Source organism: Ornithorhynchus anatinus, chromosome 13 (genome assembly GCF_004115215.2).
Source record: "Ornithorhynchus anatinus isolate Pmale09 chromosome 13, mOrnAna1.pri.v4, whole genome shotgun sequence".
NCBI classification, from domain to species: domain Eukaryota; kingdom Metazoa; phylum Chordata; class Mammalia; order Monotremata; family Ornithorhynchidae; genus Ornithorhynchus; species Ornithorhynchus anatinus.
Window position 1 is genome coordinate 27,722,355 of NC_041740.1, and position 25,950 is coordinate 27,748,304.

At 40.0% G+C, this 25,950-nt stretch overlaps 1 protein-coding gene across 3 annotated transcripts in view; it reads left to right on the forward strand.

Moving 5' to 3' along the window:
- Nucleotides 1–25,599, forward strand: part of CD36 (CD36 molecule) — a 44,781-nt gene extending 19,182 nt beyond the window's left edge. For all 3 annotated transcript variants that reach the window (XM_029078062.2, XM_007670956.4, XM_029078061.1), the window contains 12 exons: nucleotides 2,580–2,740; nucleotides 7,364–7,508; nucleotides 8,136–8,315; nucleotides 9,760–9,851; nucleotides 10,987–11,033; nucleotides 15,352–15,421; nucleotides 18,080–18,267; nucleotides 20,052–20,170; nucleotides 21,218–21,291; nucleotides 22,973–23,027; nucleotides 24,123–24,287; nucleotides 24,717–25,599. In XM_029078062.2, coding sequence (XP_028933895.1) covers nucleotides 2,580–2,740; nucleotides 7,364–7,508; nucleotides 8,136–8,315; nucleotides 9,760–9,851; nucleotides 10,987–11,033; nucleotides 15,352–15,421; nucleotides 18,080–18,267; nucleotides 20,052–20,170; nucleotides 21,218–21,291; nucleotides 22,973–23,027; nucleotides 24,123–24,287 — 1,296 coding nt within the window. In that variant the 3' untranslated portion in view covers nucleotides 24,717–25,599. The remainder of the gene's footprint in view (nucleotides 1–2,579; nucleotides 2,741–7,363; nucleotides 7,509–8,135; nucleotides 8,316–9,759; nucleotides 9,852–10,986; nucleotides 11,034–15,351; nucleotides 15,422–18,079; nucleotides 18,268–20,051; nucleotides 20,171–21,217; nucleotides 21,292–22,972; nucleotides 23,028–24,122; nucleotides 24,288–24,716) is intronic.
- The last annotated feature ends 351 nt before the right edge of the window (nucleotides 25,600–25,950 follow it).

Sequence of the window (25,950 nt, forward strand, 5' to 3'; positions counted from 1 at the left end):
AGCTAAAAGTCATTCAGGATCTTTAAAAATAAAGGTGCACAATTTACATAGGGGCTAATACACTACGTTCTCTTTGTTATTTTCTTGAAAGTGGGTGTGTCTTATGCAGGGTTCATCTGAACCCTGAAACAAATACATGATGCTTTAGTATTACGTCCCAGCTGAGTTAATTTTTGCATGGTCACTGATTCTGTCCATGTGCAGGGGTGTGCAAATGGCTGAAAGCAGCTTGGAATTTTACCAGTGGCTGAACCCTTCAGAGATACTGATGTGGGGACAGATTATTCCCTGCAGACGAACATGAATTTGACATATGAGAAAGTTCATACTGAAGCCTGTAACCAAAACTCAATGTCCGTAGCTGACGGGCCCAATCAAAAAATGATTTTCTGTTCAAAGTCAAAATAGATGTTTTAGTCTGCCACTCAGAGAATCTGGTAGGTGGTGGGGTTGGTGGTGGGGGGCACAGTCAAAGCCCTTTCTTTACCTACTGGAAGAATTAGAAATTAGAGTGTTCAGAGTGTTTAAATCTGACACTGTAGGCAGAAGGAGCATAAGAATAGATTTCAGGAGACTTGAGGTTCTCCTGACTTCAAGGTTCCAGACGTGGCTCTTGAAAGGATTGCTGTGTTACCTTCTAAATTACTTAGCCTCTCTGGACCTCAGTTAGCCCCCAACAATATGTATCCCTACTTACATTTTAAGGGTACTACAAAAGAAATTGCTGTGCTCCAAGGAAAAAAGAAAGAGGTTTGGGAAATGAGAGCATCCTAATTAGTGTTTTTGGTCCAGGTGTACAGTTGTATAATCAATACATAGTGTTGGAGTAGTTACAAAATGATCAGATTGGTCTCCATCCCTGCCTCACATGGGAGGAGAAAAAAGGTATCTAATTCCCATTTTAGAGATGAGGAAATGGAGGCACGGACAAGTTAAATAACCTGTCCAAGGTCACACATACAGGCAAGGCAGAATGGGAATTGGAACGCAGTTCTTTGACTTGGAGGCCTGTGTTCTTTCCATAAAACCACACTGCTTCCCTCATTGTGTAACTTAAGGGCAAGATTTCTGAGCTATCTGTTGTACCCAACATAGTCTGTATCGTGGTGGAGATAGAGGGAGGGCACTTATTCTCCTGGTGAATGATGAATATGATTAATATTTCCAGTCCAAAAAGTGGCCAGGTGGCAAGGAGGGAAAAGGTCTTTGCTATGAGCTCAGAGCTCTATGAAAGGGCTCTGAAGAGGCTCAGGTTCCTTGTGGTGAAAGTTGATTTTTCTCCTGTATAAACCAATCGAAGGGTGCAGACATCCAAACCCTTCTGGGATTATATAAAATGAAGGTCTGAGGAGAACTCCTTAAGGTCACATCTCCTCCAAGAGGCCTTTCCCAATTAAGCCCTCTTTTCCCAGTCTTCCTCTCCAGTCAACAGTATGGAAAACCATCGGGCTGCTGTGACCCACTCAGAATTCCACTCCTGAGGAATGTAGAATTATCAGGGTTTCCCTGTCAACCTGGAAAGTTGCAGAGAAAGTGATTCCTTTGAAGATGAGTCATAGAGATTGTATCATTGGAAAGTATAAGTCATTTTAGGTGTTTTCCATGTCAAAAAAAATTCCCAAAGAATCCATTAATGAAGTAAAGAAAGAAAACAGGGAAATCTAAGAGAAATGGAACAAAGGATAGTTTGTCCCCCAGGGCCTGAAACAATCATTCCTGATATTCTATTTTCTAGGGAAGCAATTTGGCTAGCAGAAAGAGCACAGGCCTGAAAGTCAGATAACTTGGGTTCTAATCCTGGCTCTGCCACTTACTGTTGTGTGACCAATAAGCAAGTCACTTGACTTCTCTGTGCCTCAGTTCCCTCATCTGCACAGTAAATGCAAGTCTTGTCCTCTCCTACTGAGACTGTGAGCCCCATGTGGGACCTTTATTTTCAAGCACTTAGTACAGTGCTCTGCACACAATAAGTACTCAATGAATACGACCGAATGAATTCTGTATCTACTCGGAGCTGAGTATAGTGCTTGACATAGAGAGAACACTTAAGAAATACCACAATTATTATTATTATTCTATCAAAATAACCAATGTGGCCAACTATTGATTCAGTAAAGCAAGGAGGTGAACGAAATGTTCAAGATCTCTCCAACTCTTCTTAGGTTCTTCTATTTGTTCTTTATTCAATATGCTTCTGGAATCCAACTAAGTTAGGGGCAGCGGAGAACTTGGAAACTTTAGGAGGGTTACACAATCCTTATAATTAAATGAACTAGATGGGCTGTCTGCTGTTGTAACTGGGTTTCCACAGAACCCCTCCTGGGCTTTGCCAATGATTTTCCATAAAATCAACAGAGGCCTTGCCTGAAATATTCTGTGTAGGATTCTCTTTGCAAAAGCCTGACTCCAAAAGGTTATTACAATAATTCAAAGCAATTACTGTTGCAAGCGAGGAGCAAGGTTGAAGAGAGTTCCACGCAACTAACTTTTTCTTGGGTTACTAAAGGTTATGAACTCCCAGTTGTCCGATCAGCATTTTCCGTTGTGAAATAACCTGAGACTTGTTTTGTTTTCCACAGCAAGGAATCATTGAAGAAGGTACAGTGGCTTATAAAAGCTGGGAGAAGACAGGCACCGATGTGTACCGACAATTCTGGATCTTTGATGTGCAAAATCCAGACGAAGTGAGGGTTAATAATTCAAAAATAGTGGTTAAACAAAAAGGCCCTTACACATACAGGTAGGTGAAACCTGTCAATTACATTCATGCTTCCTGGGCTAACCTTCCTCTCAATGGTAGATGCTATCTCTGCCACTGCTAAAGTCGATATAGTATTGTTTCAAAACATCTTGTACATTTGGCAAAAGAGGATAATAGCTCCTTCTCATGGGCAAACAGAGAATTAGAGGTTGAATATTTGTAAAATATTTTGAACTCAGTGAATGAAAATCACTCATTCATTCAGTCATATTTGTTGAGAGCTCACTGTGTGAAGAGCACTATAGTATGCACTTCTTTTCTCAATTTCAACTGGGAAAAAAATATATTTGGATGATATCAGAGTATAAGCTATCCAAAGCTCTCAAATATCTGCTTTCAAAAAAAAATCCACTATTCCTTCATGCCTCTTTCTTTCCACCTGCTAAAATATCTTCTAGGGACCATTTTGAACCTTGTTCTTTCCTCAAGAAAAAATAGTCCATATCACCAATTTTGGACTTTGTGTTTTCTTAGTCTTCCATTTCACCACCTTCTAACAGTTCACCTCAACCAAATCATCGTTATGGCTGTGGGATTAACTGGACACTGGATGGTCACAATCTAGAGCAATATTGAGTTGGTCCTTTAAATATATTGCCCTCTTCATGTCTGCCCTCATTAGCTTAGAGCATGCAAAGACTTACTCGGGGAAGGGGAGGGCAGTTGGTATATGTTACTTTAGTTGAATTTAAGCTGACTGGGCTGTGTAGACAGACACTAAAACAAGTGTAGTTTAATGCTAAGATCGAGTTAGAACTCATAAGTTGAGTGTACTATTCTGTGAAAGAGCTTTTCCAAAAGCATGCTAGGAATCATTTATCATTTAGACTGTGAGCCTGAGTTGGGCAGGGATTTTCTCTATCTGTTGCCGAATTATAAATTCCAAGTACTTACTACAGTGCTCTGCTCATAGTAAGTGCTCAATAAATACGATTGATTGAATGAATGAATGAATTTACATCCTTCCGCATACCATATAAATGTCTTCTAATCTCATTTAGTATAAAAATGTTAGAGCTTTATTTTCCCACTCCTCTATTAATCATCTAATTCACCTGAAAAAAATGAAATACATGATTCACACAGCAGCTTTCTTACCTGCCATTAGTCTCACCATAGTTCAGTGAGAAATCAGAGACACAGAGAGGGAAATGACCTGAAAGTCACTTTAATAGTGAGACTTCAACAGTGGGATGCTTCTGAGTACCTTATCCCGGCAAGTCCACAAAGTCACACCACATTATATGCTAAATGACTCTTTTCCCCACTGGATACTTACAGAATACTCCACTCTCTTATCAAATCCTCAGCTGCCTTGCACCTAGACAAGTAGTAAGCAGCGTGGCGCAGTGGTAAGAGCACGGGCTTTGGAGTCAGGGCTCATGAGTTCGAATCCCAGCTCTGCCACTTGTCAGCTGTGTGACTGTGGGCAAGTCACTTAACTTCTCTGTGCCTCAGTTCCCTCATCTGTAAAATGGGGATTAAGACTGTGAGCCCCACGTGGGACAACCTGATTCCCCTGTGTTTACCCCAGCACTTAGAACAGTGCTCTGCACATAGTAAGCGCTTAACAAATACCAACATTATTATTAGTACAGTTTTAGCTCCTTTAACCATTCCTCATCATTCAGTTCATTCCCTTAATGGAATGGGCTCTCGTTAGCCTATTTTTCCTTCCAGAGCTCCATAGGGAAGAACTTCATTAGGGTTTCAGAAAGCTGGTGGTTTAGAGTCCTGGTTTCCTTGACATCCAGATCGCCAGTTTACAGCTAGTCAAGTAGCCTCTGACTCCTTCCCTGGGCTTTCCTGAACCTGGGTCAGGAGGTGTTTCCTCCATATCCCTATCTATGAGGGAGGAGGATTCCTGAGAAAAAATACTGTCTCACCTCTTGCCCTCAATAAAAGCACATACACATACACAACCATATACGACCACATCATCTGACCAAGTGAGACTTTCTACTTTCTATACAGAGGAAAAAAAATCTCACAACCAGCCTCCCAACGTTGAAGAAACTTGTCATTCAATAAATTCTTCCTTATGAAAGCTAAATCCCCTTCAGCTTGGTAGACCTAAAGGGAGGCCCAGTCTAAAGACAGGTACAAAACCACGAATATCCCAAACCTTATCATTATCCCCGTCCACGTCCTTAGCCAAAAAGAAAGAAAAGTTTAGATTAATTAAGATATTAGGTGCTGACTATATGTCAAGTACTGCTCTAAGAGCTAGGATAGATGCAAGTTTACCAGGACGCACACAGTTCCTGCCCTAGCATGAGGCTCACAGTCGAAGTAGAAAGAGAACGGGAAGATCCAGCCTAAACTATGTATTAAAATAAATAATGTTTCGAAATGAAATCAAAACACTACATTTCTTTTTAGTGGCTGCCATCTTTTGGCTAGACTGTGCAATTACATGTTACTCCAGTGAATTTGCATACTGCTGTAAATCAAGGTTGTTTTTTTGCACCAGTGTTTTAGGAGATTATTTCACAGTCCTGGCACCAGTCTTACTGACATAATTTCTTCTCTATTTCCAATTGCACTTTATGATAAATATTGACACTGTGCTTTCAAAATGCCATTTCTCCAAGTAATAATAGTAATAGTGATGGTATTTGTTAAGGGCTTACTACATGCCAAGCACTGTTCTAAGTGCTGGGGTAGATACAAGGTCATCAGGTTGTCCCACGTGGGGCTCACAGTCTTAATCCCCATTTTACAGATGAGGTAACTGAGGTACAGAGAAGTTAAGTGACTTGGCTAAAGTCACACAGCTGAGAAATGGTGGAGTCAGAATTAGAACCCACAACCTCTGACAACCAAGCCCATTCTCTTTCCAGTAAGCCACAGAGGATCATGTTGACAATCAATCCATCAATCAATCAGTAGTATTTATTGAGCATTTACTGTATGCAAAGCATCTATAGGCTCTAAAAAAATTACTTTCGGAAAGGAATAAAAAACACTTATTTTTAATCCTTATTTCTTCAAATTGTAGTTATTTTTATACCTGCCATGTTCTAAATCGAAGAAACTATGAGAAGCATTCCTTTAAATTTAGGAAGATAAATAGCAAGTAATCTATTTTCCCTTAAAAGCAAATGTTTGATAGCACTGTTCAACAATATCATTTGTTTATTGCACTGTGCATAACAAGGATTGAGAAGCAGCATAGTCTAGTGGGAAGAGCACAGGCCTAGGATCGGAAGACCTGGGTTCTTTTCAGGCACCACCACTTGACTGCTATGTGACCTTGGGAAAGTCAAAGTTTCTCTGTATCTCAGTTACCTTATCCGTAAAATGGAGATTAAGACTGTGAGCCTCATATAGAACATGGCCATTGTCCAGTCTCAATATCTTGCATCCTCCCCAGCCCTTAGCATAGTGCCTGGCATATTGTAAGCACTTTACAAACAGCATAAAAGCAAAACAAAACACAAAAATGACAAATACCTACCTACTATCAGATTGTGTATGACAAAGTTAAGTAGTAAGTACCATGTCTTCTCTATCCTTTACCTACCAGCTAAAAATTGCTATTTAGTGATCTATTTTTGGCACTTATCTCTATGTATTTTGACTCGGGGTATTTCTTTGCTTCTCCAAACATATTTTATCTGTACAGAAAAAAAAATACCAAAGTGTGCTCTTTATTTGGAAGACGGCTCAGCCAGCAGAGGATAACACAGGAGAAATGATTCCTGATTTGTATATTTTCCTCTGCCTTAGTATTTGACAACCAATCATAATAGAGCATATTAAATCTTGATTGTCATAACTATTTAGAATAAAGGAAATCATGGAACGTATTTATGGTGCATTGACATCTTTTTAATTTTCATATTCATGCCATTTTGTAAAGCCATAAAACATAATAATGTAATAATAATGTTGGTATTTGTTAAGCGCTTACTATATGCCGAGCACTGTTCTAAGCGCTGGGGTAGTGTTGGTATTTATTAAGCGCTTACTATGTGCAGAGCACCGTTCTAAGCGCTGGGGTAGACACAGGGGAATCAGGTTGTCCCACCTGAGGCTCACATTTAATCCCCATTTTTTACAGATGAAGGAACTGAGGCACAGAGAAGTGAAGTGACTTGCCTACAGTCACACAGCTGACAAGGGGTAGAGCCGGGATTCGAACCCCTGACCTCTGACTCCCAAGCCTGGGCTCTTTCCACTGAGCCACGCTGCTTCACAAGGGAATCAGGTTGTCCCACATGGGGCTCACAGTCTTAATCCCCATTTTACAGATGAGGTAACTGAGGCACAGAGAAGTTAAGTGACTTGCCCAAAGTCACACAGCTGACAAGTGGCGGAGCTGGGATTCAAACTCATGACCTCTGACTCCAAAGCCCGTGCTCTTTCCACTGAGCCATGCTATGTGGCTGAAACATATCCAAAACATATGGATGTGTTAATTCCCTGTATTTCTGTGTATTTCATTTAACTACAAATCAGGTATCTAGAGATGCTTAGAAATATATGGATGTGAAATACTCTTCTGTTTCATTTCCTACTCTGCCTTTCCCCATCCTTTTTGGATCTTTTCTCCTAAAGGTATGTTACCAAAATATTTTATATCTTTTCCAATTTCAGAGTCCGATTTCTACCCAAGGAAAATATTACTAAGAATTCTGACAACACGATATCTTTCATGCAGCCTAATGCAGCTATCTTTGAACCTTCCATGTCAGTTGGTTCCGAATATGACACTTGCACAGTGGTCAATCTTGCTGTCGTGGTAAGTAGAAAAGGCTATGGAATTATTTAAATTTGACTTCCGAAGGAAAGGCTCATCAGATGAAAATTAGTGGATGACAATTAATTAAGAGCTCAAGGCACTTAATATTCATCCCAATAGCCTGCATGTTTTGATAAACAATTTTTATACGGTTGGAACTGTGTTCATTCTTCTCTGATTGGGATTGAATTACATGCCTGAAAGAAAGACTAGCCTGAACAACCAAAAAAAAAAAACTTTCAGTAAATTAAGCACATGCTATGTGCCAAGCACTGTACTACGTGCTGGAGAAGATACAAATTAATCAGGTCCGTCCCTCTCCCATAATGGGCTCATAGTGTAACAAGGAGGGATAAATGACACTTAACCCCCATTTTACAAATGCAGAAACTAAGGCACAGAGAAGTTAAGTGCCCATGGTCCCGTAGCAGGCAAGTGGCCAAGCCGGATTTAGAACCCAGATCCTCTCAGGTTCTCAGGCCCGTGCTCTGTATCCTAGGCTCTCCTGCTTCCCTTTCCCCCATCTCCTGCCTAACTCACACCTCCCTTCTCTGGTGCCTCTCCCCTACCTATGGGGGGGGGCATCCATCAGTGTTATTCCTAACGTTTTGAAATAATCCTTTGCAGGCAGTACCTGTTTTGTTTCCAAATGCCTTTGTCCAGAGGCTATTAAATTCATACATCAAGAAGTCAAAATCTTCCTTGTTCCAAATCAGAACTGTGAAGGAACTGTTATGGGGCTATACAGATCCATTCTTGCAATTGGTTCCCTACCCTGTTGATACCACAGTAGGAGTGTTCTACCCGGTAAGTAGCAGATGTTCTGGAGAGTATCATTAGTTCTGTTTGTGGTTTTGGTGAAGAGGAAAAGGGTGTTAGTTTGAATAATTAGGTTTTTTTCCTCATGAGCATGCCTTATTTTTTCTAATTTCACCCATTGGTCATTTGTGTAGTTTATACCATTGTGATAAAGGCACAAGAAATGATCACAATTGAGTAGAGGACCTGACTGGTTCATTTCATGATTTAGTAAGGTGTAAATGTAGGCATGTTGGAAAAGTCAACGCTGAAAATGCTTGCAAATATTCATGGTTCTTGTTTTCAGGGATTATATATAATTTCACGGCTCCATGTCTATCCCAACTCTTTCAATCTCAGTATAACCCCCTGCATTTCCAATTCCCTGATATCTCTATTTCTCTGAGTTCCTTTCTTTGTGAAAACTCTACGTCCTCTTAAAGCTCATTTAAGTGGCTTAATATTCCAGTTATATCCCATAATTTTACAATTGTAATTCAAAAAACAACTGACCTTACTTATTCTCCTGAGTTTTATTCAATTACATGCTCATCAGTTTAATTTTCTTCTGAAATGAGTTATTTGTGAAAGTTAAGAGGGGGACTTTCCAGGCAGCAGAGAGAGCGTATGTTTGTTCAAGGCCAACTTTGCATTTGACAGAGACACACCCACACAGAGAAGTTAATCAGAGTTCAGCAAGCACTAAACATGCACATCTTTGGTCCTGCCTATGGTCATAACCCTTTTTTTACCTTCTATTCAAAATGGCTTTAAATAAAACCAAGCTAGTTTTTGTATTCTGCCTTGTTTGGTGCATGAATGGAGTTTGTGGATTGAATGTGAGTTAGATTTGCCTTGGGGGGATGCTTTCATGGGGTTAGGTGCCTTATCTTGAAGCCCTATCTCTTCTAGTTTGAACCTCAAACTTTTCAACATCCCCTTTTGCATCTACTTCCTGTAAGCTATGCCCAACCAAAAGTTTCAGTTGTTCTAAGAATTGACAAATCATAATCTACTCTTTTCCTCTATTGGGCTAAATAGGCTGCATATGTCTATCAGTCTTTTACTCAAATTCCCTTGATTCCAACCCACATCACTTATTGGACACATTGGTCTACCCAAGTCTTTTTCCAAAGAGATCAATTATAATCACCCATTAGATTGGTTAGAAACCTCCGCTTTACCACGTACCTCTTCTTCCTTGGCTATAGCACCATAATGCTCCTAGAAACTGTAAGCTGTGGTTGCGTCTTACCTTTAAAGAGTTCCTGAAGCCCAGATGTCTACAGTTCTGCTTATTTTCTCAAAGAAAACCACAGACCACAATTGGATTGTAATCTCCTTGAGGGGAGGGACTAATTCTGTTGTACTCTCTTAAACCCATATTTCAGGGCTTTATGCACACAGTAGTCACTCAAAAAATGCTCTTGTTTGTTAATTTTTTTTTTTACAGTACAACAACACAGCAGATGGGGAATACAAAATCTTTACTGGGAAAGATGATATCAGCAAAGTTGCAATAATTGACACTTACAAAGATAAAAGGTATGTCCTTCCCACTGAGGATCTTCACTTTTCTAGTGGTTGATAAAAAATGGAGTTGTTCCTCCAGAAAGTTGTGCAGTTTGAAGATATCTGAAAATTCAAGAGGGTTTGGGATGATTATGGAGGTCTATAAAGAGCACCTACAAATAAAATTAAGGCTGTAGAGAAGAGCTGGTTCTAATTTGCTCGGCCCAACAATTTGAAGGGAATTGCTTCCCAGTCTCAGTAAGGTAGAGACTCCAGAGATAGAGGTCGAGATAGTATGAGCATTTGGAAGTCCCAAGACACGGCCATATTTCATGGGGTAGGGTAGGGAGTCTTACAATTACTTTCCACTGCAGTAATTCAGTGCTTTACACCTCCCTTTATGGGCCTAAGACAGGGGTTGATTTAAGAACTAGGAACCAACCAAAGCCTTCTGGACTCAAGCTGAGAGCAGTATACAACCATATTCTTCAAACACATTGTTTCCTTCTCAACAATCCTCTGGCCCCAGTTGAGGATGTTAATTACGATATCCAACTCACTGTTCATGTTCTATCAGAGATCCATTCGATCAATTAATCAGTGGTACTCTTTGAGCACTCACCATGTGCAGAGTACTGTACTAAGGGCTTGGGAAATTTAAGTACAACTGAGTTGGCAAACTGATCCCCGCCCACAAAGAATTTACCACCTACAGGGATTGTAAACTCCTGGTGGGAGTAATCATTTCTCCGAATTCAGTTATCTCCCAAGTGCTTAGTTCAATGCACTGCAATTATTAAGCACTCAGTAAATATTATAAATTCATTGATAAGAGTATACTTCAGGGTCATATGGAAAACTTGCACTGTAGAACTCATCCATCCTAACTCTGCACACATGTGCACAGTTGTCTCTTCCAACATGCTCTACCCAAACTAAGTCACAATATCAGATGAACATTCCCTAATTCCCTAGCAATGTTTGAGTATAAGCATGTTGTATATATGTGCAGAGGCAAAACCAAATGTTTCAATAAAGTCATAAGGCTACCCAGCCTTTTCCCTCTATCAACTCCTAAGATGAGTGAATCATTTGAAATGCAGAAGAAAAGGGAAAATATTATTCAAGAATGTTCAATGGGTAACTGATACTTCCTTTTATATTTTAGAAATCTCTCCTACTGGCCAGGCTACTGTGACATGATCAATGGTACAGGTATGGCTAACATTGAGAATTTCAATGTATTTTTTGTAAAGATTGTATGGAAATTAAGTGATCACCTAGAGGTATTATTTCAGGGAGCAAATGAAACCTGCAAACTTGCCATTGTTTAGTGGTTTTGCAATTACTTAAAAAATTCCTAACCCAGCAACAGCACTAAAGGATCTAAAAGCTTCTGCTGCAGTTGTTAGCTATCACACATCTTTGGTGAACACCTTACAAAAAATACACTAGGACAGAAAAAAGGTGAAATCTAGATAATTACATGGAGAAGGTCTATTTTCATTTGAAATTTGAGCAGAAAGGTAGCCCAAGAGAAGACACAAGGGAATCAATGTGGCCTAATACATGAAGCACGGGCTTGGGAATCAGAGGACTTGAGTTTCCACCCTGGTTTCAACACTTGCCTGCCATGTGACCTTGGAAAAGTAACTTTAGTTCTCTGTGCCTCAGTTATGTCATCTGAAACATTGGGATTAAATCCTCCTCCTTCCAATTTCGACTACAAACCATATGTGGGACAGGGATTGTAACCAACCTGGTGATCTTGTATCCACCCTGGTGTTTAGTACAATGCTCAGCACATACAATAAGTGCTTAACAAGTATCATTAAAAAATTAGATAGATTTTGGAGGGGAAGTTGACCAAAAGAAAGGAGACAGATAAAAATGTAAAAAAGACAGCATTCCATGATTCCTTTGGTAGCTTTTTCATCCTTTTGCCTATCCAGAGAGCTGGAAACATTGGCTTTAGTCCACGGGAACCTCTATTTCTTCATAAGGCAGTAAGCAAGAACACTTTTACCTGCCAATTCAGAGACATTAGAGGCAGAACAGGTAGATTTTCACTGAAGTGCTTAGAAACAAAGGTACAGACACAGGTTATGTTGCAGAGAGATATCAGGGAAGAAAAGTTGCTGTTGAAGAGAAACATCTGGATTAAGAACTGAGCAACAGCCGTGAAATAAATTAAGCCTATGGTGTTGTTCTATTGTGATAGGGACATGAGTAGATATATCCATTGTGATCCCAAACAATGCTGAAAGTTTTGTTTTTCCCATTTTGCATGGGTTGGAGCTTGGCCAAAATCTGCATGGGTTTTGGGCTGAACTTTTGCATGGCGTGCAAAAAAAAACCAAACCTTATTCCACTAGAACTATTTCGGGAGCTCTAGCCACTTACACAAGCAGAAATGGAGAGGCATGAGGTTTTGTACTCAGTTGTCAGACATTTCTTCTTCTACCTAAGAGAAGGCTGTTCATTTTTTGACCAAATTTGTGGGGGGTAGTGTTTAGGTCCCTGGTGCTCAGTGGTTAGGGGCTGAGAATATGAGCAAATGAGGGCAACAAGCCATACAGCTCATTGCAGTCAGATGAAAGGAGAAGCCAGAAAACTGGAGTTCAAAATGAGCAAGATAAAGAAGCAAAGGGAACAGGAGTACAGATTCAAGAATCAGTCCCTGCAGGATGTCCTCTTAGTAACAGCACTTAGGGGACCCAAACTGAGGAAACAAAAGCTTATAGCTGTTTTTATCCTCTAACGCAAGCACCTCCTCTACCAGCTTAAACACATTTGAAGTTATATGGAAGGAAAACAAGACTTTTTTTGACATCACCTTGGAATAATCTATATTCATTAAAGTAAAAATGCACTGAATTGTAGTTAGCTCAGTTGTATTGGCCAGGGCAAGACTTTAGCATCCATTTATGAGGAGGGAAAAAAAGGAAGAAAGCTGGTGTGTATATAGTTTCAGTTGGAAAAATAACTTTTTCACAAGTTCAAGTTTACCTCCTGAAGGGTGGAGTGATGAATTCCAGAACTCTTTCCTCTGTGTCCTCACTGAGAAGCACATAAGATTTTATATATCATTTAATCATTTTAAGGATTAAACCGCTGACAAATGAGCTCTACTTTCTCTGTAGAGAAGCATCGTGGCTTAGCACAGGCCTGGGAGTTGGCAGGTCATGGGTTCTAATATCACCTCTGCCCCTTGTCTGCTGTATGACCTTGGGCAAGTCACTTCACTTCTCTGTGCTTCAGTTACCTCATCTGTAAAATGGGGATTTGGGCTGTGAGTCCCACATGGAGCAGGGACTGTGTCCAAATCAATTTCATTCAATAGTATTTATTGAGTGCTTACTATGTGCAGAGCACTGTACTAAGCGCTTGGAATGAACAAGTCGGCAACAGATAGAGACAGTCCCTGCCGTTTGACGGGCTTACAGTCTAATCAATTTGCTTGTATCCACCCCGATGTTTAGTCCAGTGCCTGGCACATAGAAGCACTTTACAAATACCATTATTATTATTAGTAGTAGTAGTATTATCATTATTTCCTGATTGATATAGCCTGACTTAATGGAGCACTGTCCCACACTCCTGACAAAAACCGGGTTGAAAGCCATCTCATTCTCTAAATCCCAAAATCAACCAATGGATTTTCTGAGCTTCTACTAAATGCAGAACACTGTACACAATGCATGGGAGAAAACAGTTGATTTGATAGATATGATCCCTGCTCTCAAGGAGTTGCCAGTTCAGTGGGAAAGACTGACAGACACATAGTGGTTGTTTAATTCACTTTAATCGTAATTAGACTTTTCCTCAGCTTTGACTTGAGGACCAAACTAAGCATCTATAGGTTGAGTCATGCTATGTTCCTACCCCAATCCTTTTATCACATCAGCCTGTGGTCTGTCCTTGCTTTTAAGGGTGGGATCCCAAGATATAGAGGTGTTCTCTGCCCCCACTGCACCTGTGGAAGGGCATTAGACAGTCAGACAGTCAGTCAATCATATTTACTGAACACTTACTCTGTGCAGAGCACTTTACTTACTAAGCACTTGGGAGAGTACAACAGTAAATAGACATATTTCCTGCCCACCGAGAGCTTCAGTTTAGAGGGAGAGATGAACATTAATATAAATAAATAAAATTACAGATATGCACCTAAGTGCTGTGAAGCTGAGGTGGGGGATGGACAAAGGGAGCAAGTCAGGATGTCGAGGAACGGAGTGGAAGAAAACGAAGGGAGTTCAGTCAGGGAAGGCCTCTTGGAGGAGATGTGTCTTCAATAAGACTTTGAAGTTGGGTAGACCTTACTTGGGCAGCAAGTGGCCTGGGGTGTATCAGCCTATGATGCGGCCACCAACCCCAAGTTCTGTCTTAGGTTTGCAAGAGAAAGAGAAGCGGACGAAGAGATCCGTGAAATATGAAAATGAGGATAGGGGCTATGTTTTGCAACAAGAGCAGGATTTAAAGGAGAAGCATGAGATTTCATGATGTAGAGCTGCATTCAACCCATTTAAGATTGAGCACAGAGGTGCATAGTTGTGGTATTTATTAAACATTTCTAACTGTGTGCCAAGCACTGTGTTAAGGGCTGAAGTAGAGGCAAGATAATTCATTTGGACAGAGGTCTTGTCAAGTTCTTGCACAAGGAACAAGTCATTTCTTTTGTGTTCTTTCCAAGCACTTAGTTCAGCTTATTGCATCAGAACTCAATAAACACTATTTCCACTGCTGCTACTAATACTAATATTACTAATACAAGTATTACTACTACTTTTGCTACCTCTCCTGACTCCAAATCCCATGCTCTTTCCAAGCTGTCCCACTTGCCGCTTCCACTTCCATAGGTTGCAAATACAAGGAGCAGATTTTTTTTTCAAATGTTGTTTGAGCTCAGTTAAAATAAAGCACAGAATTGTATAGCTCATATTTTATGACCTTATATGCCTTTAGATGATCTCTCAGGCTATAAAGCACAACTGCTTTCTTGTGATAGCATTTTCCAAATCCCAGTCGAAAATCCACATTTGATGAGGGTGATTTCCCACCTACTCTCTCACTATTTCAGTAAGCCTAAAATAGCCTCCTGGTCAGGCAAACCTTAACAGAAATACACAGGATCTCCTTCGGAAAATTAACGGCAACAGATATGCTTAGTTAGAAGAGACATTAACTACCCTGAAGCCAAAGTATTTGTTGTTTTCAAATTTAACAACCTCAGGTAATTAGTTTCCACTTCATTTTTTTTTTTTACAACACATGGCTTTTACTTATTTTCCATGGACTAACTGTATCTCCATATTTCTCATTCAATCTGTAATGACAAAAGAAGTGGCAAAATAAACTATTTTGAGAAATTGTAAGACATTTTATAAAGGATAAGGAAAAAAAAAACCTTAAGTATCCATTTATCTTCCCATTGTAGGAGAATTCTAGATTATTCTTCCAAAGTGGATATTTCTCATGTTTTCTGCCAGGTGGAACTACAGTCACATTGTCTTTCTTTTTATTTCAAAAACAGATGCGGCTTCATTTCCTCCATTTCTGGACAAGAACCGGGTTTTGCAATTCTTTTCTTCTGATATTTGCAGGTAAGACCTACTAAAACAACCAGTGAATTTGCTCTATTTGTGTTAGTTCAAGTCAGTGCTGACCTTTGCTGTGGGAGGTCTTCGAACCCTAAAAGGGTCTTAGATCAATAAGAATCATTCATCTACGAGGGTAGACAGAGCAAATGGCTCAAATCCTTGAGTAACTAAAGGATGATGCTAGAAACTGTTTGCAGCATGAAAGAATGCCTGAGATCATCGTTCGATCTTTTTTTTTCTTGGTGTGTTTTCAAACTGCCTGGGTAGTCACTTCATCCATTATAATGCCAATTCACAGGTCTCCCTACTTCCAGTCACTCTCCTCTCCAGGCCTTGCTTAACTCTGCTGCCTGGGTCATTTTTCTAAAACACCATTTTGTACTTGCCTAAGCTCTCATTACAAACCTCCAATTGTTTATCATTCTACTCTACAACAAGGAGAAATTGACTGTTGTCTTCAACACATCCAGCATTCTACCTCCTAGCTATCCATCCCACCTAGCACACTTTGTTCCTCTCCAGCTAACCTACTCACTGTCTATCATTTCATTCTCTCCCACTGTGGACCGCTTGCTCATATCCATTCCCCTTCCTGGAAATTTCCCCTACTTAAAATCCAACAGACCACAGTTCTTCCCACCATAAAAGCCCTTCTGAAATTGTATTTCCTCTAAAAGACTCTCCCAATTAATTTCTACTGTGCCCAGAATATACCTCGCACTGTCATTTCAGTACTTCTGCATCACTTAAACAGTGATACGCTCACAATTCCCTGTGGCACTTAGGTACATCTCTTAAATAGTCTAGAAGCTAAGCCTTAACTCATGCTCATCTTCTCTTTCCCTTCTTTCTGCAACTTGTTAATTATTTTAGTGTCTTTCTCCCCAGCTAGCTCCTCAAAAAGGCTTTGAAGGCCAGGATCATGGATATTTTATTGTACATTTTCAAGTGCTTTATACAGTATTTTGCACACAGTAGGTACTTACAAATAGTACTGATTTATTCAACTCAGTAATTGATTATTACTCTTTCTTCTACTCTTTAAAAGTACCTGAAATGTACTAATTAGGAAGATACTGGATCATCAGGTCACACATGGTCCCTATTCCACAAGGGGATCGCTTTCTACAGTAGTGGGGGAAGACAGGCACAGACATCAGAAGAATAAAATGAAACTCACCTCCTCCAAGAGCCCTTCCCAGATTGAGCTTCCCCTTTTCTGTCTTCTCCCTCTGCTCCCTCTCTGCCCCCCCTTCACCTCCCCTCAGCTAAGCTCCCTTTCCCCCCTTTCCCTCTGCTCCTCCACCACTCCCTTCCCCTCCCCTCAGCACTGTGCTCATTTGTATATATTTTTATTACCCTATTTATTTTATTACCCTATTTATTTTGTTAATGAGATGTACATCCCCTTGATTCTATTTATTCCGATTAAGTTGTCTTGTTTTTGTCCATCTCTTTCCTCCGATTAGACTGTAAGCCCGTCGATGGGCAGGGATTGTCTCTATCTGTTGCCGAATTGTACATTCCAAGCATTTAGTACAGTGCTCTGGACATAGTAAGCGCTCAGTAAATACTATTGAATGAATGAATGAATGAAACAAAAATTCAAACAAGTTAAAATTCAACAATAAAAGCATCAGTAGCAAAACTATGTCAAATACTATACTTAGTTCTATAACAAAAGGATTATGCTTTTAGCAAACCCCATGTTTAGGAAAACTCACCTTGACCAGCGCTATGCACATACACTCACTGTTTCATCCAACACTACATTGTATTCTATTCTGACAGCTATGTGCCTTCAGAAGAAAATAATAATGATAATATGATTTATTAAGCACTTAGTGTGTGTCAGACCCTGTGCTAAGCATTAGGGTTAGATGCAAAATAATAAGATTAAACACAGTCCCTGGCTCAGGCAGGGCACACCTGGAAGCAGGAATTTTATCCTCATTTTACAGGTGAGGAGACTGAGGCACAGTGAAGTTAAATGATTTGGCAAATGTCACACAACTCATTATAGACAGGGAAGGTGATCTTAATTCTGTCTCAATATATTCTCCCAAGCACTAGTACTGTGCTCTCCACATAGTGAATGTTCAATAAATACACTTGATTGATTTATTGATAAGTGGTGGAGCTGGGAGTAGAACCTCTTCCAGTCTTGTGCTCTCTTCACACCACCATGCTACCTCCATGTTTCCTGGGCAACATTGTATGCAAAAAATCCATAATGAAAACGTGATAATACAAGGGGGAACCTGTCTTTGAGAACTCTACCATTCCAGGCAAAGAGTCTTGGATGAGAAATTTAGAGAAAATGTACTACTATATTTCTACAGTGCTCAAGGAAGCCTGTTTTTTGCAGTGTTCCACTGGAATACCAGTGGTTCCTTGGGTTGTTAGCCTCTCCCCATGGATCTGAGAGCCCTGGTAGGTTGGAGAACTTAGGGTGGGAGGCTTGGTCTCTGCACCTGTGGCTCCTGCAGTATTCTATAAGAGGACAGACTTTGTCCTGCAAGGAAAAGCTTGTGAACAACTGACTTAGAAGCAAGCAAGTACCTAAAAACACAATATCCTGTATTTGGTTACATTATGGAATGTTCCAAAGTCTCCTGAATTTCCAGCGTCTGAAGCCAAGTGCTGTCCTTTCACATCTAGATCGATCTATGCCAAATTTGAAAGAGAGATCAACCTGAAAGGAATTCCTGTTTATCGATATGTACTACCTCGGATGGCCTTCGCATCTCCGGTGGAAAATCCAGACAACTACTGTTTCTGTACCGAAAAGGTTATCTCCAGGAACTGCACTTCTGCTGGGGTGCTAGACATCAGCTCCTGTAAACAGAGTGAGTTTGTTGTGATCCATGCAAACCATGGTCTAATTTCAGCATTGTGCCTCTGAGACCTCCCTCTGCTTCTGGCAGATCTGCCAAGGTGGGGGAATTCAAATATGAGACCAAGAGCATGCAAACAGGACACAGAAGTCTGTTTCTCAAGGGATTTCTTAGGCAAAACAGGATCAGACAATGAAATAAGGGATAATAATTGTAGTATTTATTAAGTGCTTACCATGTCTCACTGTATTGGGCACAGGAGTAGATATAAGATGATCACAGTCTAAATAGGAGGAAAGACAGGTATTGAACTGTCATTTTGCAGATGATGAGGGAACCGAGGCGCCAAGAAGTTAAGTGATTTGCCCAAGTTCATACAGTGGACAAGTGGCAGAGGTGTGATTAAAACCCAGGTCCTCTGACTCCCAGGCCAGAGCTCTTTCCACTAGGCCATGCTGCTTCCCTTCATCATCCCATAAACATGGGATTCCTGGCTTCTATGAACAGCCTTTCTATTTGATTCACACACAAGTATTATCTCTACTTGTTACGATACAAGGACAGTAGTGCCCTGCATACAATCAGCACTCAAAAAATACAATTGATTGACAATACACAAATAAGGAGACCAAAATGTAGTTTGAGTTTTTTTATTTAAATTCTGATCCATGTAGCTCTTGATGAAAGAGTGAAAAATGAACAATGTTAGTTTCATCATTCCTTCCAGTAGCAGACCGGCAGCTTAAATGGATAGTTCCTTAACTATTACTTACTGAGGTGACTTTCAGGTGGATCCCACTGGGATGAAGCTCAAGTTAAAAATCTGTCTGAGTGTGTTGCTCTTCCTTAAGTGGCTGCCCTTAGTTACCCTTATTTTGTTGTAGGCAGATGAGAGAAATTTGCTTTCAATTGTTGTATTATTTTTGTTTTCCCAGCCAATTGCTGGATAAAGCAATCATCCTGATACTCCATCATGATAAACTGTTATGTTTAAAGAAATATTAAGCCAAGGGCATTTTTTAATCTTGTCTTTGACATAGCTATATGGTATGTCACTTCAGCTGGTGCTTCAGTGAGGATTGATAGAATTATTGAAAACAAAGTGGTATAGGTCAATAGGGTGAGCTACACATGTGAACTTTTAAGTCACTGCAGAAAACCTACTTTGCCAAAGCCTGTGTCAGGAAACAGTAAATGGCATTATTTATCATAATAAGTCTGGGAAAACCCACACCTATACTCTAAGAAAACACAGATCAAAAATCAATCAGGCAATCATATTGATTGAGCACTTACTGGTTTCAGAGCTCTGTAAGATAAAAATAAACTAGTAGTTCTTGTGATTACCCTATCCAATTCCAGAACTGTGAGTTCTTTAGTTCACCTGCAATAGTTAAATAAACAACAAATACAACATGTAATCCTTGAACAGCTAAGGATTCCATTCTGGTGCAGCTCCCTAATTCCAGTATAATACGATGGAAACATTATCTCAATCAATTAAGCAATCAATAATTTTTCTGATATCATGCTTAGAAGCCATGGAACAAAAACTAAATACTGTGGGTCACATTCTTACATTCTCTTAATGACTGGTGTGAAAAAGGTACTTAGAACCATACCATGCATCCTCAGGACAGCAAAACATCTTTTCAGATCTTTCTTTGGTTTAAGCATTATACAGGTTTTCCCTATTAATTACCGAGTATTTTTGTGTCAGAGTTTATTGGATGATGCGTGTGGCAAGAAGAAACAAAATTCATTTCCAAATAATTATCTTTCTGATTTTTTTAAAGAGAAGCCAGTGTACATTTCTCTTCCCCATTTTCTTCATGCAAGTCTGGATGTGACAGATCCTGTGGAAGGTTTGAGCCCAAATCAAGAAGAACATCAGACCTATTTGGATGTTGAACCTGTAAGCTAAATGTTACTGAGGATACTATATATTTGTGTTTGTGTGTATGTTTATATTCAGGAAGCATATTCATTCATGAGAATTATGATTTATTGAATGTTTCACACCTTCATTCTGAATATCTGAAGCTGCCCTTTCTGGACAAATTTCATTTAAAAAAAAATTATTTTACGTTATTGGCCAATATATCAAATATGTGCAAGGACCTTGACCTGTGTCTAGAAGTAGCTTGGCCTATTAGAAGGGGCACAAAACTAGGAGTCAGGAGACTGGGTTCTAATTCCAGCTCCATCACTTGTCTGCTGTGTGATCTTGGGCAAGACATTGAACTCCTCTGTGCCTCCATTTCCTCATCTGCAAAATTTTACTTACCTCAGAGACTTTCAGGAACTACGACTAGAGTTGCTGAGGAAAGACGTCCCAGGATACATTTCCCTTGGGATGTACAATTAGAGGTGCCAATTTGGGGAGATCCATCATCACCCCCAGACATTAGACCATGGGAATGAATCTGTCAGAGCCATTAGAAAAGCAGTTTGGCTTAGTGGAAAGAGGAAGTGGGTTCTAATCCCAGCTCTACCCCTTGTCTGCTGTGTGACCTTGGGTAAGTCACTTAACTTCTCTGTGTCTCAGTTACCTGATCTATAAAATGTAGATTAAGAGTGTGAGCAGGACAATCTGATTACCTTGTATCTACTCCAGAGCTTAGAACGGTGTTGGGTGCATAGTAAGTGCTTAACAAATACCATTAGCTCATCAAATAGCCTTAGGGTAAAATATCTAGGTCTCTTCATCCCTCGGATATGGATGAGGGAGAAGGGAGTGACCAGAAGAGGGACACAGAAGAGAAACAAAGCTCCTCTTCCTCACTGAACTCAAAACCTTTAAATCTCACAAATATCAGAAAGCTTTCAGCTTGTTATATTTCCATGGCCTATGAATTTTGCTCTTCCTTTATTTCCATCACGGGTAGAAATATTTTATGAGAATAAAAAACAAGCTATACAAGTGGGAATGACTTTATTATTTTATATGCTCTTCTTTCAGATCACTGGATTTACTCTAGCTTTTGCAAAACGGCTGCAAGTCAATCTCTTGATTTCACCAGCACCCCTAATTGAGTAAGTTTCCTTTAGGGATTGAATGCATCAGCAACAATTTATTTTCATTCACAGCTAGTTCCACCATGAAAAGATTGAAGGTTAAACTTTAAATCCTTTTGAATTAAAAAAAAATACTTTCTATAAATTCCTGTGCAATGATTTTAATTATTAAAATGCCTCTGCTATCATTTAAGGAGAAAGGTTCTCATAAGTGAATCAGAGAGCTGAAGCAGCTGGTATTGGTATTGGTTGCATCTTAACCTCAGAACACGCTCCTTTTCCCTATTAACTTACAATGATGAACCAAAGCTTAGATCCCCTTGGATCACAGGGATATGCCAATTAGCCCATCCTGGTTCAGTTTTCTCCAGTACAGATTTTCTTATCTCTCCTCTTATGTTCAGAGCCAAAATGGCCATATTTAGCAAATCTTTTTCCATCCTACTTGAACTGTGTCAGGTTGGTCCAGAATTGTCAACTGCACCTGGTGGTTCAGAGATTGGAATGGGTATGTGATGAGGGTGTGATTTGCATAGGAGACATTTGGTTAGATTACAAATGTAATAATTATAATAACAATATTATAATGGTATTTGTTAAACACTGATTATGAGCCAAGTGCTGTACTAAGCACTGGGGTAAGTACATGTTAATCAAGTCCCACATAGACCTTGCAGTCTGAGTAAGAGGGGCAACTATCCCCATTTTGCAGGTGAGGGACATGAAGCAGAGATAAATTAAGTGACTTGACCAAGGTCACAAAGCAGGTAAATGGTGGATCTGGGATTAAACACAGCTCCTCTGATTCCCAGGCCCATGCTCTTTCCAGGTAGTTATACTGTCTTTATATAATGTGTTTGGGCATCCCGTTACATATGCCAATCCTTAGTAGAAAAGGTTGAACTATATCTCAACATGGCATGTAATCCCTTAGGATTGGTATCTAACAGTCATATGACACAATTGGATGGCCTGTTCCTCAAACACCAAAGTCCCCATCTGCCCATTTCCATCCTGAATGGCCTCCATTCATTCATTCATTCATTCATTCAATTCAATTGTATTTATTGAGAGCTTACTGTGTGCAGAGCACTGTACTAAGCAATTGGAAAGTACAATTCAGCAATAAAGAGAGAGAATCCCTGCCTATACTGGACTCTTAGAGTCTAGAAGGGGGTATTAGAAACCGTGACCTCAGACTCCCAAGTCCGTAGTCTTTCCACTAAGCCACATTGCTTCTCTTTGTCCCCTTCCACCCACACTAAGCTACTCAGCAAATTTAGGGTGCAGTGGTAGCATGTCATTAACCAATTAACCAGGTTAGCTGGGTGAAGGGTACTCCTCCTCCCAAATCATTCTTCTGGGTCATTACCTCCAAATATAGCAATAATAGATAACCTGAAGTTGATTTGAAATGAATCGTTCTGGAAATTATCAAAGCATTTCCCTAGCAACTAATACTATGACTAATAGATGGATCATGAACATTTTCCCATCAGATTCTCAAAATTAGAATAATAACTTACTTCAGTTGATTATTAGATTGTAAGCTCCTTGAGGGCAGGGACATTCCTACCACTCTTTCACTTTCCAAGTGGTTTGTACAGTTTATGCCCACAGTAGGGACTCTATAAGAACTATGAGTTAATTGATTGATTAATTGATCTTTAATATGTCTGTTATTTTCTGTGCATTACAGACCTTTATCCAAGCTGAAACGGAGCTACATCACTCCAGTTCTATGGCTTAATGAGGTAAAAATATTTTTATCAATTCACTAGCAAAGGTGATCACCTAATTTATACAAAATAACCAAAGCTATTGATGAAAAATTATCTGTTCTAGAGTTGGCTTTGGTGTCACGTGCCCTTGAGAAAGGCTAAAGCAATCATTGGTAGCATTCCTCAGAGGAGTAGTAGGGAGCTTAAGTAAGAGTGTAGGGCAAATACAAGCAAGGTACAGAGAGGCTTCAGCTCCCTTTCCAACATTTTTCACCATTTCTGTCCGAGTGTGGCAAAACCACCTGCACCTGAGGACTGAAATGTTAAAGTGTGGGCTGTTGATCTTCTTATCACCCCAGTCCTCCCCTAAGTTCATTCATTCATTCATTCAATAGTATTTATTGAGCGCTTACTATGTGCAGAGCACTGTACTAAGCGCTTGGAATGAACAAGTCGGCAACAGATAGAGACAGTCCCTGCCGTTTGACGGGCTTACAGTCTAATCGGGGGGGACGGACAGACAAGAACAATGGCAATAAATAGAGTTAAGGGGAAGAACATCTCATAAAAACAATGGCAACTAAATAGAATCAAGACAATGTACAATTCATTAACAAAATAAATAGGGTAATGGAAATATATACAGTTGAGTGACAGCCCTCAGTCTCCACCGTCAGCCCAACCCCTCAGAGTGAAAAAAACTGAATTCTGTCAGCTGGGGAATGATCAATGGTGGCTCATTATTTGGTCACTTCAGCCTTGATGAACCCCATTTGACTTGAGGCCTAGGGAGGTCATCTCACTTACCCTTCCCTCACCCCTTCCTCCAGCCCAGGATTCGGGCACGATGTCCCGGAAATTCACAGTCCTGCACACTAAGCTTTCAGATCCCTGGGAGATCACTTGAACCCTTGGGAGACACGGGTCCTTTTAGGATTCTCTTGTTTTCCGATAAGCGTTTCCTGATGCCACATTGGAGGATGTAATCTTTTAAGGGAAAAGAAAAAAGTGGGAAAGTAAAAAATACATTGATTTCCCACCGGAGACCCAGAGGTGCGTGGACAATTGATTTGGCCCCTCCTGTCTGCAGTGATCAGCTCATGTGATTGCTATGTGGCATTTTTCCAGACTGGCACCATTGGGGATGAGAAAGCTGAGTTGTTCAGAGCACAAGTGATCGGCAAAATCAACCTGCTGGGACTGCTGCAATTGGTTCTACTCATCCTCGGTCTTGCAACCTTTGTGTCCTTTACGATTGCATACTGTGCCTGCAGAACAAAGTCAATTAAATAGGTAAGGATGGGCCAGCAATTCTGATATGACTTTCTAGGAGAACCAGGATGGAAAACAAACATGCCTGATTATCCCAAAGGTTTCTTTTCAGTGGAAACTTGATGAGATCTCTGAGAGAAATTGATTCTCTCTGGACATCAGGGCTCAGATGGGAATTCACAAACATTTCAACTTGGTCATTTTGGCAAAATGCACTAGAATGCACTAGAAGAATAAGGTCCGCTGGCCTTCCTCTAAACAATTTCCTGTTCTTGATTAAAACGTAACACTCTCCGCAACCTCCGTTTGACGTTCGAGTCTGAGAAGAAGGCTTTGGGCCCTTCAGTTTATGCTTTTTATCCCAGACACGAATTGCTCCTTTATTAAAAGAGAATAGCTCACTTTGAGAATAGCTCACTTTGCCTATTGATATTTTTCTCCTTTCTACAGGTTGAAAAAGAGACTTCATATAGTTGGAATCAAATATCATATTCTGAGCAGGGATTCTGGTAATGTTTACTCACAGATTGAGATTTGGTCTACTTTATGTGCTCACAGATGCCTTACATTTTTCTGAAGAAAATACGGCATTGGTCCTTGAACTAACCAGCAAAACTGTTCTGAGGACCATTGTGATGGTATCACTGTCAACCCTAAATTCCTCTTTTAAAATACTTCACTTGTTTCTAATAGAAAAATGTTCACAAAGTCCCCTCTCTGGTCCCCACTCTGGTCTCTCTGGTGAGTTCATGGTAAAGTATTAGAGAGCTGCTGGAGTCATAACAGGCTACAGGGTCTTTTTCCCACCTCCTCTTTGGGGTCTTCCTGTTCAAGGCCATAGCTAATCACTAGTCAACACTCATTCTCTTGTCCCTCTGTGACAAAAAAAGAAAGCTTCCATTTCCAAGTCAGCCAGACAATCATCTATCCTGAGCATCACATTATTTGAAATTCAGCTAGAAGGTCCAAGAGACAAAAAAAAAATAAATGTGGATTGATGTACTTCTATTAGAAAGGATAAGCTAGGCACTCGGTATGTTAATTTTGAAAGAACAATTCATTGCTCTCCACTTCCAAGCTCTGTTTCCTGATCCTGTGACCAATGACATGGAGGCCATTTGAATCTCATTCAGTTTTTTCTTCTCATGCTTGGACTGAATGGTTTCTGCTGCCACTCAATCACTCTGGAAGTCTTGCAGTGCATTATTTCCGTATTTGCTATCAAAGAATTGTGGTTCTTTCACCTGAGATGTGAATGGAAATAAATGGTTTTGTATGAGATTTTATTAACAACATTATGTGTATATGAATAAAGTTCATTTGTAATATTATTCTTGATGCTTGCACAGTCTCTAAATGAAGGGCTGATTCCCCACCCTGTAAATCACAGTCCTCTTTCAGTGTCTGGCCTAGCTCTTGCCCTTAATTATTCTCCTACACTACACCCAACTCTAGGATCATTGTCCTTGCCCAGCCCAGTTAATGTATAAGTGTTTTGAAATTCATCTCTAGAACAAAGTCAGCCTCCAGAGTGTATTTCTCCTCTGTCACCTTGAATCTCTAAATCAATCAATATATCTAATGATGGTATTTATTAAGCACTTACTGTATGCAGAGCCCTGTACAGAGCACTTTGGAGAGTACAATACAACTCTTAGAAGTTAAAGATGGACTTCCCCTCTAG